At 34.1% G+C, this 16195-nt stretch overlaps 1 protein-coding gene across 3 annotated transcripts; it reads right to left on the bottom strand.

Annotated features, from left to right (window-relative positions):
• Positions 1-4531: 4531 nt before the first annotated feature.
• LOC122305974 lies at positions 4532-9311 on the bottom strand. Of its 3 annotated transcripts, none has more exons than XM_043118375.1 (11): positions 8810-9311; positions 8579-8647; positions 8011-8112; positions 7767-7883; positions 6975-7511; positions 6540-6895; positions 6360-6459; positions 6157-6216; positions 5821-5904; positions 5574-5690; positions 4532-5237 (listed from the first exon to the last, which is right to left on the bottom strand). In XM_043118375.1, exons 2-11 carry the CDS (start codon positions 8636-8638, stop codon positions 4935-4937), a joined length of 1836 nt encoding a protein of 611 aa, XP_042974309.1. In that variant the 5' UTR covers positions 8639-8647; positions 8810-9311; the 3' UTR covers positions 4532-4934. The 3 variants fall into 3 exon arrangements, with proteins under 3 accessions (XP_042974309.1, XP_042974308.1, XP_042974310.1); XM_043118374.1 differs by having other exon boundaries at positions 8579-8694; positions 8810-9310; XM_043118376.1 differs by lacking the exons at positions 8579-8647; positions 8810-9311 and having other exon boundaries at positions 7767-7890; positions 8011-8522.
• Positions 9312-16195: the final 6884 nt, after the last annotated feature.

Genomic DNA, 16195 nt, shown 5'->3' with positions numbered 1-16195 from the left:
TTGTAATATTTTACTCATTCTATCTGTCCCATTATATATGAAAAGCTTGCAAAACAGCACGTATTCCCTGATGAAACAATATAAATGCATTTAAATGGGCCTACTGTATTTTTTATTTTTTATTTTTTTTTTAAGAAAAGTATGTCAATTACCAAATTTCATCCATTTTTGGACGGATTAAGTATGAGAAATGCAAAATTTGTATTATTGTATTTAAAATTTGTCCATTTTCTTAGGGTTCATGATATTTTGTTGAAAAGCACATCTAAAAGGCATGTATTTATATCCCCCATTGGTCATTTGTGAGACCGCTTAATGTACCTATCACAATTAGATCCGAACTGAGCATTTTAATTCCATTAGGAAAAAGATTTTTATTAATCCTTTTTTGTGGTTCCAGCATAAAAATACGAAGTGCATAAGTTAACATGAAAATTACATGTTACATCTACCGAATATATGGAACTGTCACGAGGGAAAACAGTGTAAATTTGGCAGTCCAAGTAGGGCTGTCCATCCGAGTTCCGACCCGGAAACACGGGTATACCCAAACCGGAATCCGGATTTGAAACCCGGGCCGGAACCCGGGCCGGATTAGTCCGGGTCAGATCTGGGCCGGAACCCGAATAAACCCGGGTTTTGTAAAACCCGAATTCCGGGTTCCGGATTGAACCCGGGTCTTTTTGGAGAGGAGCTTGTTCTCGTTGATCTTGCGGCCACCGCCTTTGGTTGTGTTGCTCGCCCCTTCTTTCCATTTGTCCGGAACAGATAAACAACAAACAATAAACAGATAAACAAAGCTTTTCCGAGAAAGTAAAAAACTTCGAATATCAAAATACTACATCTAAAGCTGGGAGATTGATCCTATGGAGATAAACCGCCAGGTAAAATCGAAGCCCTAATCAGAAACAGTTCCAGATTGGGCCTCTACTTCGTACGAGCGTGTTGCTATATTTATAGAACAAAGTACGAAGGCCCAAAATGAGAGAACAAAACAAAGACATACCCGTGGATGAAAACGACGGCACGGGGATGAAAACGAGGCTTTGATCGGTAGAAGAGGCTAGGGTTTCGGCGTGAGAGAGAGAGACGACGAAGACGACGACGACGCAGACAGACCCACCAAATAGAGACGACGGCACGAGGAGGAATGGGCACGAGGATGAAGGCGACGGGTGAGACACGGGGGGGAGAAGGGCCGCGTGAGACACGGCGGCGGCGGCTAGGGTTACGAAGTTTCTTTCGCTTGAGAGAGAGAGAGAGAGAGAGAGAGAGAGAGAGAGAGAGAGAGAGAGAGAGAAGGGGGGGTTGGGACGTCGACTGGGTAGGAACCGTAGGATATTTTGTTTTTATATTAACCCAGTTGTACCGGGTATTGAATACGGAACCCGGGTTTCATACCCGGATCCGGACCGGCTGTTCCGGTTATTTTAATTGCAGATTTCGGCCCGGATTTGATCCGGTCCGAAACCCGTAACCGGAACCCGGTTATCCAGGTTCTGGACCGGGCCGGATAAAAATCCAACTAGGATGAACACCCCTAAGTCCAAGATGATAGTGCAAGTAAAGCTGTACAATTCCATTCATAACGATAATGATAATTATTTTTATTTAAAAAAAAAAAAAAAAAAAAAAAAAACCGCTGGGACCATCAAACAGCTTGAGGGATATGTCTGTCTGGGAGTCCAAGTAAAGCAAATAATGTGGGGGCAGGCCCCGACACGCAAATGCAGAGTACATAAATAGAGAAGAGTTATTTGTAGGTGGGCTGTCTGTTTCGACCGGTATCAAAGGCTTTTTTTGGTTGCACGTTGTACCCGGTAGATCATATAGGTTTTATTTCATTTGTGAAGGCCATCTGGCTCCTACTTGTTTATTTTACCCGCTAGTTTTTCTTGGGAATGACAAAGTTTGATTCTAAAAAAAAGGGTTTCACCTGGTACGGTACCATCTTTGTAAGCTTCTCTCTCTCTCTCAACATTGATTCATCATTTTTCCTAAAGCATTAACAGGGAATATACAGTCCGTATCCATGCCATGCCATTCCAACTATAGTCGACAAGTAATTAAATAATTACTAATAATAATGAGGTGAAAAAGTAGAAAACAAAGGAGTCTAGTAAGGACAAAAAAAGATACAATCTTCAGTCGTGGATCAAGGGGTCCTATTCGAGGGGTGCTGATCCGGATCCTTATCACTCTTGATAAGGGCGTCAAATCGTATTAACGGGTCATGTTTGTGTCATGTCAAAGCATGTATATTATACTATATAACTCAACCCTAACCTGATCCGTTAAGTTTATTGTGTTAAAATCTCAAAACCTAACACGATCCGTTAACATAACATGTCGTGTCGTGTCAACCTGTTTTGAGCCATTAGTGAATATTATGAAATAGGTTAACATGATACAATACGACCCATTTTAAACTGTTTATGTAAATGGATTGAATATGCTCGAAATTAACCAGTTTGACCTTATTAAATTTAGCATAATTTTATATAAATTTTAAAATTACAATATTTATAAAAACTATAAAACTAACTACAAGTCCAAAATTACAATACAAACAATAAAAATATAGAAATTGAAATTCTAACAATTTTACTTTTAAGTATAAAGGTATAATTGTAATTTTAACTTTCTTAACGTCTCATAACGGATTATAACGTGTCATAACGGGTTGACCCATTATCAACCCGTTAAGAAATCGTGTCTTAACGGGTCAACCCATTTTGACCCGAACCCGTTAAGACTAAACTCTAACTCGCTATTATCGTGTCGTGTTTGTGTTGGATTAATGGGTTGTGTAACAAATTGTCACCCCTAACTCCTGACATTCACCTTTCTGTCTTTTGAAGCATGCTTGGTAAGATGCGTGGTTGATATGCTATTTGATGTCTTGAGGGAGGCAACATGAATTTTGGGTTTTATGTGTTTTTTGAAATGGATGCATGCTGGTTACCTTAGTCAATTCTCCAACTATAACAACTAATATCGACTTAAGCACAGATGTTGTGTTTGTATGGTTGTGTTATACAAACGATATTGACACAATTATCTTGTTTCTTTTGCTTTCTTTTCTATTCTTTACTGTTCTTACAAAGCATTCATGGATTTGAGTGGAAACATGTCTATTTGCAATCCATGAGTTGACTCTTTTGGAGCGTTTTAGAGAAGGAAAGATCACAATCATTAAATATGAAGTACTTTGCCAGCCACATCATACAACTAGGGGAGAGTATCGGCCTGTTCGGATCGGCAAAACCAACCAGACTAGCCATTTCGAACCAGACTAGACCAAACCGAGAGTAGGTCCAAACAGTCTCGGTCCAAATTTTGGTGGATCAAGTAGTTTCAGTCTGGTTCCGGTCCAAGGATTTTTTACCCCAGATCGGACTGAATAAATAATATACATTTATATAAAATATATTTTATTATTTATAATTGTATATAATTAATTATAATTTTTATCTAACCTAATAGGTTAATATTTATAATACTAATATTTATACTAAGACTAAATTACTAATATTCCAAATTAATACTAATATACTAATATTAGTAATAAGATTATAAGAGACTAAGAGTATTAATATTAGTTAATTTAATATCTAATATGCTAGTATTACTATATTAGTAATAAGATTATAAGAGTATTAGTATTAGTTAATTTAATATCTAATATGCTTAGTATTAGTAGTAAGATTATAAGAGACTAAGAGTATTGGTATTGGTTAACTTAATATCTAATATGCTAGTATTAGTAATAAGATTATAAGACTGTAAGAGTATTACTCTTATTTAATAAATAAATATAGTATTACATAGAGTATTAGTTAATGTGTTGGATTTGAAGACAATGAAGAGATATAGTAAATTAGTAATACTAGTTATTAGTTATTATCTATTAGTACTAGTGTTATTACATATTATTAGTTATTACATCTAGTTATTAATTATAATATTAGTACTAGTGTATTTTTAATTATAATAAATATATACCATATGTATATATTAAATATATCACAATATAATTACATAAATATTAAACAAAATGCCATTGGATTAAAAAAAAAAAAAAAAAAAAGGGAAGGGTGGACCGACCGGACCGTCCCGATCCTTATGGAGTCTGGTCTTGTTCAAGGTGGAAAAACCTTAGACCGAATAGGTCCAGCCTAGTCCATCTCCCCCCCCCCCCCCCCCCCCCCCCCCCAAATACGACAATTTTCAGGTCATTTCAGTTATCAATCTAATTACCCTTAGAAACACAGTGATCAAAGTACTCCATATTTTTATACTCCATGCTACTTGGAGCTGAACATTTCTCAATAGATTAAGAGTATGAGCATAACTGATTGTCAAGTTTTATTTAAATTAGGGGGATACCAACTTCAATTTTTTTTTTTTTATCAAATCATATAAGGTGACCAATACCACCGCGAAGTGGTCAACAATTATGTCAAGAATTTTGGAAGTTGAACAGAATGAAAATCTTTAAAAAGAAAAATGTGAAACAAAAAGCATACAATGAAGTAAAGAATTCACCATATTCATGTACTCTTTCCCAAAATAATGAACCAATCACGTCACCCTAAACCCATTTGTTCATAGTAATGGTATTTTGCCCACACTTACAAATGCTAGGCCATATATATATATATACCTTCACTTGCGTCTATCAATACACAACCCCACCACGTCCAAAATTAGTGAAACCAAACAGACTCCAGGAAAAAAAATGTACTAGTTGTACAAAGAGATCTCATAAGAGTAAAGCTCACAACCTAATGTTGTAACATATTGTCACATCAACTTTATTTTTGTGAGATCTCTTTGTGAACCAATTTTTGTGAGATCTCTTTGTGAACCAAGCATTCTCAAAAAATAAAATAAAATAAAATAAAGAACAAAAAAAAAAAAAAAAAAAAAACTTATCGGTGTAGAAGTAACCTGAAACTGAAATCATATGGCATTACTTGCACTAATTGTGAGAGGGGTTCTCTTCCCCTTCTCTCAAGGCATTTAACTGCTTCAATGCGAAGTTCATCAGGTAATTGCAAACAGACCCAATCTAGCAACGATTCCAGGTCCTTAGCAAAGTCAAGTTGATACCAATCTAGTAGCTTGGGGATAATCAATTTGCTTGTCTTGTTAAAGCCAACTGCTGCCTGCAAGTAGTCCCTCTTTGCTACTTCCAACTCTTCTTCAACTTGAGATGCTGTGTACACCCTCACCTTCATTGACAGAGAGAAAAAATAAAAAATAAAAAAAGAAACATTACATTTCAGTACCAGCTTGTCCATATTCCCAATATCATAGCACTGAATGGAAGCTACCACGAACTACATAATGCTTGTAACAATCAGTTCTGAATGTCAAGCATTGAATTAATTAAGAACAGAGAACTAAGATATTTACTTGTAGCCTTGTGGGGTACCTCTCCCATTGAAGTCTACCTTGTGAGCAGTTAAAACCCATGAAATCATATTGTCATACTTCAATTTTTCCTAAAACATTTGGGGACTTCCCTGGAAAACTAAGAATGTCACCACAATTGGATACAAACTTACAGCAGGGGAGGACCAGCTTCCACAGGAGAGTGCAAATGTAACCAAGGGTTCAGACCATTCTAGTCCAAATATGCTTCGTGCTTTCATCTCATCGTTTTTTGCAGTTTTTGCACATGTCTGTTGAACAATGGAAAAGAAGGAATTTCAATCACACATTAAAAGTTACTTTATTGTGGATTGGTGGAGGCAGGAATTTAAGAAAATCAAATCATGGCAGACAAAAAAAAAGGTTGAGATAATGACTCACAAATTTCAAGTGATAAGGCAGTCTCAAGATGAAGTGTTCTATTGTTATTGCATTCAGCAAGTGTCCCCCCACAACTATCGTCGCCTGCACTGCTGAGTTTAGTCAATAACTCTCGGAAAACCCTTGTTCTCAATTTATTGTAAGGTAAACAAGCTTAATGAGGAATCTCTAAAAATGATGACAATTTATCGTCTCGACTAAGTCACTAAAGCCACAAGACAATTCTAACAACTGATATCTGTCCACTTGAGAACTAGATTAATAGGTGGAAAAGTAAAAAAAGAAGACTATATTGTTATTGGGCAGTGAATTACGAGAACGATGTATAAACTTTACCTTCTGCATCAGTGCTACAACCATTTCGGGGGTATTGGGTATCCCATGCTCTAAAAATGCCTACAAAATTGACGTGAACTTTTTAAGTAACTAGTGTTGGTAAAGCACTTTTTCCTGAGCCATTCAGCGTCCTAAGAAAATATTTATCCATCATTTTTCATTTTCAAGAATCCTAGGCACATAGGTAAGAGGAGATATCTTACATTCATCATACAGGAGTTGTAACTATTAATCCAGAATGCAAGCTTCTGCTGATGAGTAAGACCCTCCAAGTTCACAGTGGCAAGCTTTCCAAATAGCAACCTAAATAGATTCCATTAGAGGAAATACTAAGTTTAAATTCCAGTCATTAAAACTTCAGTACAAAAAAGCTAAGAACTTACTTTAGCCTATGGATCAGAAACAAAGCATTTGTTGTCCGATTGAGATCGATCGAACTTGCTTCAATTGAACAGAGATGTTTATAAGGACCAATATCTCTGTTTCTGTATTCTGGACAGATATCATAAGGATCTCTAAACTCTGTTTCTCTGTTGCTTGCATGAGAAGCAACCGATTGAAAAGCCCCTAATTCTGCTACTTTGTCTTTCAACGTGCTCATCCTTGTGAAAATGCCAGACAAGCACTTTACTATATCCTCAGATACTTTGTTCGGAGTGCTATAAGCTTCCAATACTCTATCCCCTGAAGAACCAGAGGAACTCTCCTCTGCTCTTTCCTCTACTAATCTGCTCTCTAGCTGGACAATGAACGTACACAATTAATATGACTATAACTAGGTAGAGATCAGTCTTATGTGATTGTGCTAATTTGTATACCTTTGACCTAAAAGGATCCGCACACTTCTCCATTGATTCATGCTTGATTGGAGCTCTCTTCACAGAGGCTACAACCTTTGCGTATTTCTTTTCTGGAGATTGTTTGTCCTTCACAGAATTAGAACACAACAAATTCTCTTTTCCTTGTCGATCTTCTGGAAAAGATGGAGGGGAGTTGCGTTTCTTAAGAGTTTGTTTCTCCATCACTGGCACACTGGAACAATTAGCAGTTCGATCAGGGAAGGTATTTGGGGATGATAGCTTTCTACTTGTGCTTCTGGCAAGACAAGGTTGAGGCCTGGCCGTAGATGTTGCTGAATTGAGCTCATTTTGGGGCAAAGACTTCGATCGCTGATGTATGGTGCTGGAACTTTTGACTGAGTTACGGTCGATTGCATCACTCGAGTTCTCGACATTCTTCTTGGAGGATATGTATACAGCTTCCTGATAGAGACCTTGTCTAAAATTCACAACTTGCTCTTCTAGACGAACAACCTCCTCTTCTAGAACAGCCACTTCGGCGAGAAGCTCTAATGTCTACAAACAGACAAACAAAAATGGCACCGCACATTATCCCGAATCCATTAAAATTTATGAGAAAATATATAACAAACGAAATTTCCAGCATTAGGGATCATATAGGGTGATCGGAACGTCCTATTCACTTGGGCTCCATTTATTTCTTCCCACAGCACTTTTATCGTGTTGACAACCCTTCTCCATTCGAAGAATGTTAAATTTTCATAGATGTTTACACAGAGAGAGAGAAAGAGAGAGAGGAATTATACTAACATATGGGGGAAGATAAGGAGGAAGACGAGGTAGAGCTCCTAAAGGTCTCGTAAAAGCCCTCTCCAATGCTCTGTGAACATTCTCTTCATGCCTAAGCTTCTTCTTTAGCTTATCAACCTGCATGCTTTAAAATTCATTAATCAGATCAAGCAAAGAAAGAGAAAAAAAAAAGAAAAAAGAATAAACAAGTTAGGACAACATTGGAGTAAGGATCAAAATGGAATAGTTTTGCAGAGAAAAATACATCTTGAAGTAACGCCATTTTTTTCTCTCTATTTGATCTTCGTCGATTAGTCACAGGTTTCTCGGCACCTCTTACTTTGCTCCCTTGAGTCTCCATCTTCTCCTTTGTAATTTAACATCAAATGGCATTAATCAAACCAAGCTCTTGAGAGAGAGAGAGAGAGAGAGAGAGAGAGAGAGAAGAATAAAGGAAGAAACTATTCGTTTCTTGAGAGAAGTGCATAACCCAATTCAGATTTGGATCAAAAGCGTTTACTTTTGCACTTCAGAAGGAGAGTACATCACTAGAAGGAATATCTAACGGGGAAATTAAAAAAATTAAGTAAACTGTGACTGAGACTGAGACTGAAGTAGGCTTGAAATGAAGGCATTCCAAATAAAACATTAGATATAATCACTATTTCAGGTTTTTCCGTTAGCTTTCAACTGTCAAGCTCCGAACTCAGGCGGAAGGCATTTTCTTGAGAAAGTGACGGACGAATCTCGAAATTGTAACTGATAGGACCTTTCACTTTGAGGAAAAAAAAGGTATCAACAAAAACCAAAAACCAAAAGAGAAAGTCACTTACTTTATCAAGGTTCAAAGGAGCTTTCATTGTCTGAAGAGCGGTCCGCACTCTGGTATTCATCTCCTTTTACTTCTTTTCCAGAAAACGAAAGAACAGTGTAACACAATTAATACACCCTGAAAAAGGATAAATCGCTAACGAGTAATTATCATAAAATCTAAAAAAAAAATAATAAATATTTAAGAAGCAATAATAGAGAAGCCCAACAGAGAGGGAGAGAAAATTTCATACATTTTAGAGAGAGCGGGAAACTTTGAGGCAGTGAGACCAAGAAACAGAAATGGCAGGTGCATATTTTTGGGTTTCTTTTAAATCTCGAACAGAGCGAAAGAAAACAAACAAAAACTCTCAGAAGAAGGAGAAAAAAACGACAACGTTTCGAGGTTGAAGCGTCATCCAAGAAAACGTCACAGATGGACAAGAACCGACTTGTGTTAAACTAATCCAACTGAAACCAAGATAGTTTCAAAAGATTATAAAACAATCTACATAGTCTGGACGTAAACAAAAAAGATAAGCAAAGGAAAGTGCGAGTGGGATAGAGACAGACAGATCAGATACTTAGAAAGAAAAAAAATTTGAGTGCTCTCTTGAGTTTCTCTCTCTTAATCTTTTGGCTTTTGTTGTAGTGCTCCAGTTCTTCGTCTTCGCTAATATAATAAAGCATTTAGACTATGCGACATTGAGACCCACAGAGAGAGAGAGAGAAGAAAGTGCATGTTAGTTCATGATGTGAGCGGGTTGTCACACACAAAAGCTAAAAGTGAAGCAGACAAGCGCATGGCGCTTCTTCTTCTCCAGGTCACACAGATCCATACTCACTCTCTCAACATGCATTATCTACCGAGTACTTCTAATCATCCTTAATCCACACGACAGATTTTTTATTTGTATTTATTTATTTTGTATATTTATTAAACTAAATGAATTATACTTTGCTTCTAAATGCATTATCTCTTGTAAGGACTTATTTATTGATTTAATGAATGAGTTGTTGATTATCAAAAAATAAATAAAAAATAATTATTTTACTCATTATTTATACACTTCACATTTGATAAGAAAAAATAAAAATAAAATAAAATAATCATGAGTGATATGTGGTATAAAAATGATAAATTGAATTTTTCTTATCAACTTGTGTCTAATGAGAGTTACGGGAAGGTTGAGAGTCTTGAGTAATGTTAGATAAAGTCATAGTTATGCCACTGACAGGTATTTTGTTTATAATAAGAATAGAATTCACCATTAAAAAATTATTATTTTCATATGAATTTAATATTTACTCAATTTAAAATAAAATACGCAACACTTATGTATTATATGACTAAAAATATTAATTTTTTAAGAATTTTATGAGATTAGAGTTTTGGATGTGTTTGGTTAGTGGAGTGATATAAGATCACTCTAATGCTATTTAATATTTTATCATTATTATTTATCTATTTTTTATTATTTATTATTATTTAATACTTTATAATTATTTTTTCATATTTTTTTTATTATTTATAAATTATCTCATCTGAACTTATTGTCAAAATCTTCGTAAATTTTAGAAAAACTCTAAACATAAGTGCACACACTACATTTTTTTTTTTTATCAAATATTTGGTATATAAATAATGAGTAGAAGAATTTAATTAATATTAAAAAAAATTATATATATATATATATATATATATATATATATATATATATATATATATATATAGACTATGGTGGGTGAGTTACAAGTAGCAAAGCTCAAAAACCAGCTAAGCGATCGAAAGAAGTGGGAGAAGTGGCTCTACTTTAGCGAAAGTGGCAGAGGAAACTCTGTCAGCACGTGAGAGGAAACTAATTCCTTAATAAATAAATGAAGATATTTTGGGATGCCTCATAAATGAACGATTTTCTTAATGAAAAATACTCCAACCGCTAAATAATTACATAAAAAATAATTTTATAAATTTACATGATTTAATGTGATTTATCATATTATAAAATTATTTTTATTATAAAATTGATATAATAAATTAGATAAATTCATATCAATTTATAATATTATTTTTATGTGATTCCTTTATAGATATAGCATTACTTTTTCTTGATACATTGCATATATAATTTTGAATATAATAATAATAATATTAATAACGATGATGAGCTGATAATTAATAGCCAAGTTGATGCTATTCGTTTGTATGTACTTTTGTTTCAGATACTGAAAGATTAATTTGATAATTGCTTGCTGTCTAGTAAGAGATCACGGAGGAAGGCTGCCTTTTAACTACATCTATTCCCACAAGCAATGTAATGTAGGGATTAATAAATGATAATGTGAAATTATCACTTATTTTAAAATTTTAAATTAATAAAATAAAATAGATAAATATAATCATTAACAGACAAAAATCTAGTACATCCTCATATATGATGAGTGATTCCGTAGTTGTCTTGAGAGTTTTCACTGGTGTTGATTTTCTTTCTTTTGTCCCGCACTCAATTGCTGTTCTTTTCTTTTAAAATATGATGGTATGTCCAACTCCTCAAAGTGGAGTCAATTTTCAAGCCAATATAATGGATAAGTGGGGCTTTGATATAATATGTTATGTTTCCCTCACTCCCACCCTCCCTTTTCTCCATATATTAATTGAGTTTCTTTAGGAAAAAAGATTGAAATTATCAATAATTAATGATTTACTTGATTATATATCTTTTTGTTTTGAGTTAGTCTACATGTAATCTTCTCCATTTGGGGACTACTCATGTAAGCTCATGCAATTATGTAAAAAAAATTTAAAATTACAATAATATCATTTTTAAAATGATATTTTTTTCCTTTTACCCTCATTTATCAATAGAACTGAATACGCAGAGAGACTCAGGACTGTAAATAGAATTTTTCTATCTTTTATCTACCCGTAATTAAGATTACATACTCATTAAGCTATCAGACAATGAGTGATTAGTTATTACATTGGTAAAGTGGTGAATATAATAATATATGTTGGATGAAATTAATACTCCTAATTAACATCAGTCATATTAAAGCTAATTAGTGGATAAAAAGGAAATGTCTTTTTCTTTTTCTTTACCTTTTTCTTTTTTGGTTTTGCCTTTTCCTTTGTTATATAAACTTACACTCTTTTGATCTTTCTCATGTGACATAAAGTTCTCATGTCCACATGTTTTGATGAACAATATCTACATAGAATGTAAAGGATTGCTGGTACTGTTGGTGGGATCCAAAAATGGAGACATGAGAATGAGGATTGTCATCAACGTACTCATCAAACTGCTTAGTTGTCGCCATGTTCTTTTTTATATTAATATTTAGTTCAAGAACGTGATCTGCCCGGCATGCAATATTTCAGCCATTTTGGCCAATGTGTTGGATCTTAATGTGATCGTCCTTTCTTTCCTTGAGATTTAAGAAAGGTAATTATATTATATTATGTATATATATCAAATATAATATATATTATGTGTATATATATAATATAATATAATATAATATAATATAATTTCCTTGAAGAATACGTGTTTATTTGATGAACAAGTATTAATTAAGCTATCAAATTGTTGGTCATCTCTAGAGAAAATGATAGTTACTATCGTAAGTGTGTAAATGCGGTATAATTATTTAAAAAAAAGTAAATACGAGACTTATATGAAAACAAAAAATTACTATTTTAATAATAACATTCACTTTTTTTTAAATCGACTACACAATACTTACACATTCTACGAGTTTATGCATATTTAATACTCAAAAATCCTTTCTGGTTTTTAAAAAATAAAAAATAAAATGGTTATATTAATTTCTTTGTAAAAACAGTGGGGTTCGTTGATGATTTATTTTGCATCGAAAATTGGAGAAAGATGATTTCTTCTTGTTGGCAAACGCATAGTCTCACATATTTTTCCCTTACAGCGTGGGGTTGATGAAATTGGATGGCGTGGTTTGAACTCAACTAAATCAATCATTCATTCTTGTCACCATCGTTCAGGATAAAACTCCCTCACTCTAGTTCTAACAATATCGTAGATTGGCTGGCAATGATGGCAAGTACATGAACTGCCAAAAACCATACTTTTTCTTTAAAACAAAATAAAAATCAAAGAACCTAAGATTCCTTCAAAATACCATTAAATTATAAAATCAATTAAAAAACTATTGAGTATATATCTTAATCCAAAAATTGTGAAATCATGTCTCAGCATGTAAAATATTTAATTAAATAATATAAAGTATAAAGTCAATATTTGAATTTAGAATTTTTGCTCTATGCCATATAAAATCATCACCTATCTAAAAAATTTAAATCGATAAAAAAAATGAATTTAATTATTATTGATAAGAATGCATTTGTATTATCAAGCAAATATGAAAGTGATAATTAATAATATTGTGTTTCCCAAATACATGATAAGAGGTAGGTTAAAAGTGAACTTTGAGAGAGATGATTCCCGAGGCATTAGGGCATATGATAATATTATAATGAGATAGGGACACAAGATTAGGTGCATGGATTTAATGATACCATGCAATTTTTTTCTTTTCTTTTATCTGCACAAGCACGTGAGCGTGCAATATTTCTCACAGGCGTGCGGGCATATGTGGTTCAAACAGGAACATATATATCCAGCCAATCTATCTACAAGTCTCTCGAAGTTCATGTATACATAAGCCTCTCTCTCTCTCTCTCTCTCTCTCTCTCTCTCTCTCTCTCTATATATATATATATATATTATGTGCTTGCTCTACCTACTACTACTACTCATGGAATGGAGCTTCATTCGAGCGAAAAGCAAGTGCCTCCAAACTAAACACTTCCCACAACTTGAACGAATTCCTATATCTCAAAGGACCAAAAATTTTGATATCAGAAATGTTATGGGTCCTGACTTCAGCATTACACAATTGCAATCGTGAGAAAGAGAGAGAGAGAGAGTACTTGGTAGTGGTGGAACCAGCTTGCAAATCACTTACAAATCACCTTTAATATATAGTGGGGGGGAAATCCCATCATCTTGATATTCCATGTAGGAGTTGAATTCTATTAATTCTCTTCAATGGAATCATGTAGATATGAATCATATATAATATTGGTTCGAATTCAAGAATTTTGTTATAATATTATGCTAACTCCTGCAGGTTCTATACTTCATTTTTTTTTTCTTGGGTCTATGCAAGTATATATAGTCAATCATGCAGAAGGCTAATTAATTCATTAGTAGCATTAATTGAAGATCACAACAACTTCCAATTACTCAATTGATTGTCGTGTTGCCTCATGATACTTTTCTTTTCTTCTCTCTAATCATGTTGCTAAATTACTTGGCAATGTGTATATAATTGAAGTGGTATGTATTATCTTTTGTGGTTGAAGTAGTACGTACAAACTTTATCAGTAGTACGTACATGCAGGGACCAGGTATCAATGGCATGTATTAAGGGTGACCTCTCTCTCTCTCTCTCTCTCTCTCTCTCTCTCTCTCTCTCTCTCTCTCTCTCTCTCTCTCTCTCTCTCTCTCTCTCTCTCTCTCTCTCTCTCTCTCTATATATATATATATATATATACATACATATATATATATGCATATAACCCAAAAGCAAATAAAATTGGAGAATTTCACGAAATGGTCCAAGCAACCATTCTCATTTTATTCTGGAGTGGTCCCAAACATGGAAGGGGTACGTAGTGACCCAACATGAGATTTTGGGCCCAATTTTTGTAGTGAGAAGTGAGGCCGAAAGCATAAAGTGAGACCACACGAAGATTGATCCAAAACATGAAAAGGGCAAAAGCAAAGGCACATGCAGAAAGTATTCTTCCTCATCACAGATCAAAATGGAAGTCTTGAGATTAATGGCCATGCATGAGGCTACAGTATATGCTATACCATTATCTCTATAAATCTGAAATTTTTATAATTTATTCCGTCACAAGACAACGAAGGCTTTAGATCATCAAAATGTGAAAATGAATAATGTTATTTCAACCTTCCAACTCTTTATAAGAAACCATTTTCCAACACTCTCCTTTTCTTTATACGAATATTTCTTGTTTGGTGAATCACATTTTGCACTTCAAATTATGATCACTCATTTTTGATAATGTGCATCATAAACTACAAAAAGTAACAATTTGCACCTTAACTTACAAAGAAGTTTAATGTGTATCTTCAATTAGTATACGAACATTAAGACAGACAGACGAAAAATTAATCGTGCGACATAATTTTAATAACTTGACCATAACATGGTGAATACATACTAAAACTTAGTGATAGTTTAAGGTTTATTATAATCCATTGTAGTTTAAGAAAAAAGAAAAATTAGAGAAATGGTAGTACTTGGAGTACTATCTTTGCTGGAAAAATATAGTTGCAAACACAATTGTGCACTAATCTGTGCACCAATGTGATGTGATTAGTCAAAAAGTAAATTTTATTGAAAACAGTGTTAATTTAAATTTTAAGTATGAATAAATCAGTATTGGTACATAGATTAGTATGCAATTATGCTTGTATGTAGCAAAACTCTTCTTTGCTTAAGGCGATCCTTGCGCAAGATCCAAGGACAAGGCAGCAAGGACTGGGTGTCATGTGAGGTTAATCTGTAGTACAAATGAGTGAAATAATGAGAACAGAGAGTGCCAATGGTGTCTTTGATTGTTTGATTTGTTTCTCTCTCTCTCTCTCTCTCTCTCTCTCTCTCTCTCTCTCATTATAATTTGGGGCATAATCCAATTGATCTAAACCAACTGTTGGGGAATAATAAATCAGCAAAACCCACCTTTACAAGCAAATTTTAAATAAAATCCAGCAAGAAATCCTGGTCCAAGGTTGCTATTAATAAATTAGGTTTCCATCCGGATTTTGGAAACTCAACTTCTTCAGTATTTCTCATAACTGTTTTTGGATTTTGTTTCTTGTTCACCACCTTCCATAGCAAGTCAACATAATTAGAATCCACCCAATTTGTTGTACTTATGTACAGAAGTGAGCAAGCTGAAGCTATCTCAATCTTCGGCACACATGGCAGAAACAGACCCCTGTTAGGACATTAGGAGGTCCCCAAGCTTGGAGACCCACAACACCGGACCAGCCAGAGTCATTTTGCTGTCAAAAGTGGTCCAAACGGCACAAGGAACTGGACCACCTTAATGGGGTCCAACTTCTATTCACAACCAAGACTGAACAGGAAACTCTAGCTCTATACCAATTAGTACTACAGTATCAGAGACTTGATCCTTCCACATAAAAAACGGTAAAAACAGCCTGTTATAGATGAACATTGTGTTCTCATGGATTATGGAACGCATGGTATTTTCCTTTTATCGTGCATGTCATGTAATTAAACTTGTTTACATAAGCACCAATTTTAAAAGACATAGCATCTTTTGATAGATTGAAAGTATCATTAACTAATGGAACATAACGAGGACATTGCATGGCCATCGTCTGGTTGCAAGACCATACATACATACATACATACACATATATATATACCAGCTGCTAATTTGGGATAAAGAATGGTCCCAAAATTTTCCCTGATCTGCGTGATCGTTTTGACTGTTCATATATTTTATTTTTTTATTTAATAATTAAGGAAGTGAGAATTCATGA

This window comes from Carya illinoinensis, chromosome 1 (assembly GCF_018687715.1).
Source record: "Carya illinoinensis cultivar Pawnee chromosome 1, C.illinoinensisPawnee_v1, whole genome shotgun sequence".
NCBI classification, from domain to species: Eukaryota; Viridiplantae; Streptophyta; class Magnoliopsida; order Fagales; family Juglandaceae; genus Carya; species Carya illinoinensis.
This window is presented reverse-complemented; position numbering and strand designations above follow the sequence as displayed.

Bases quoted from the DNA above. Each gene is read 5' to 3' on its own strand.
- LOC122305974 (XM_043118375.1), bottom strand. From the start codon at position 8,638: ATGAATACCAGAGTGCGGACCGCTCTTCAGACAATGAAAGCTCCTTTG. The intron at 8,113-8,578 runs GTAAGTGACTTT...TAAATTACAAAG, and splicing joins CTCCTTTGAACCTTGATAAA to GAGAAGATGGAGACTCAAGG. The intron at 5,691-5,820 runs GTGAGTCATTAT...ATTGTTCAACAG, and splicing joins TGCCTTATCACTTGAAATTT to ACATGTGCAAAAACTGCAAA.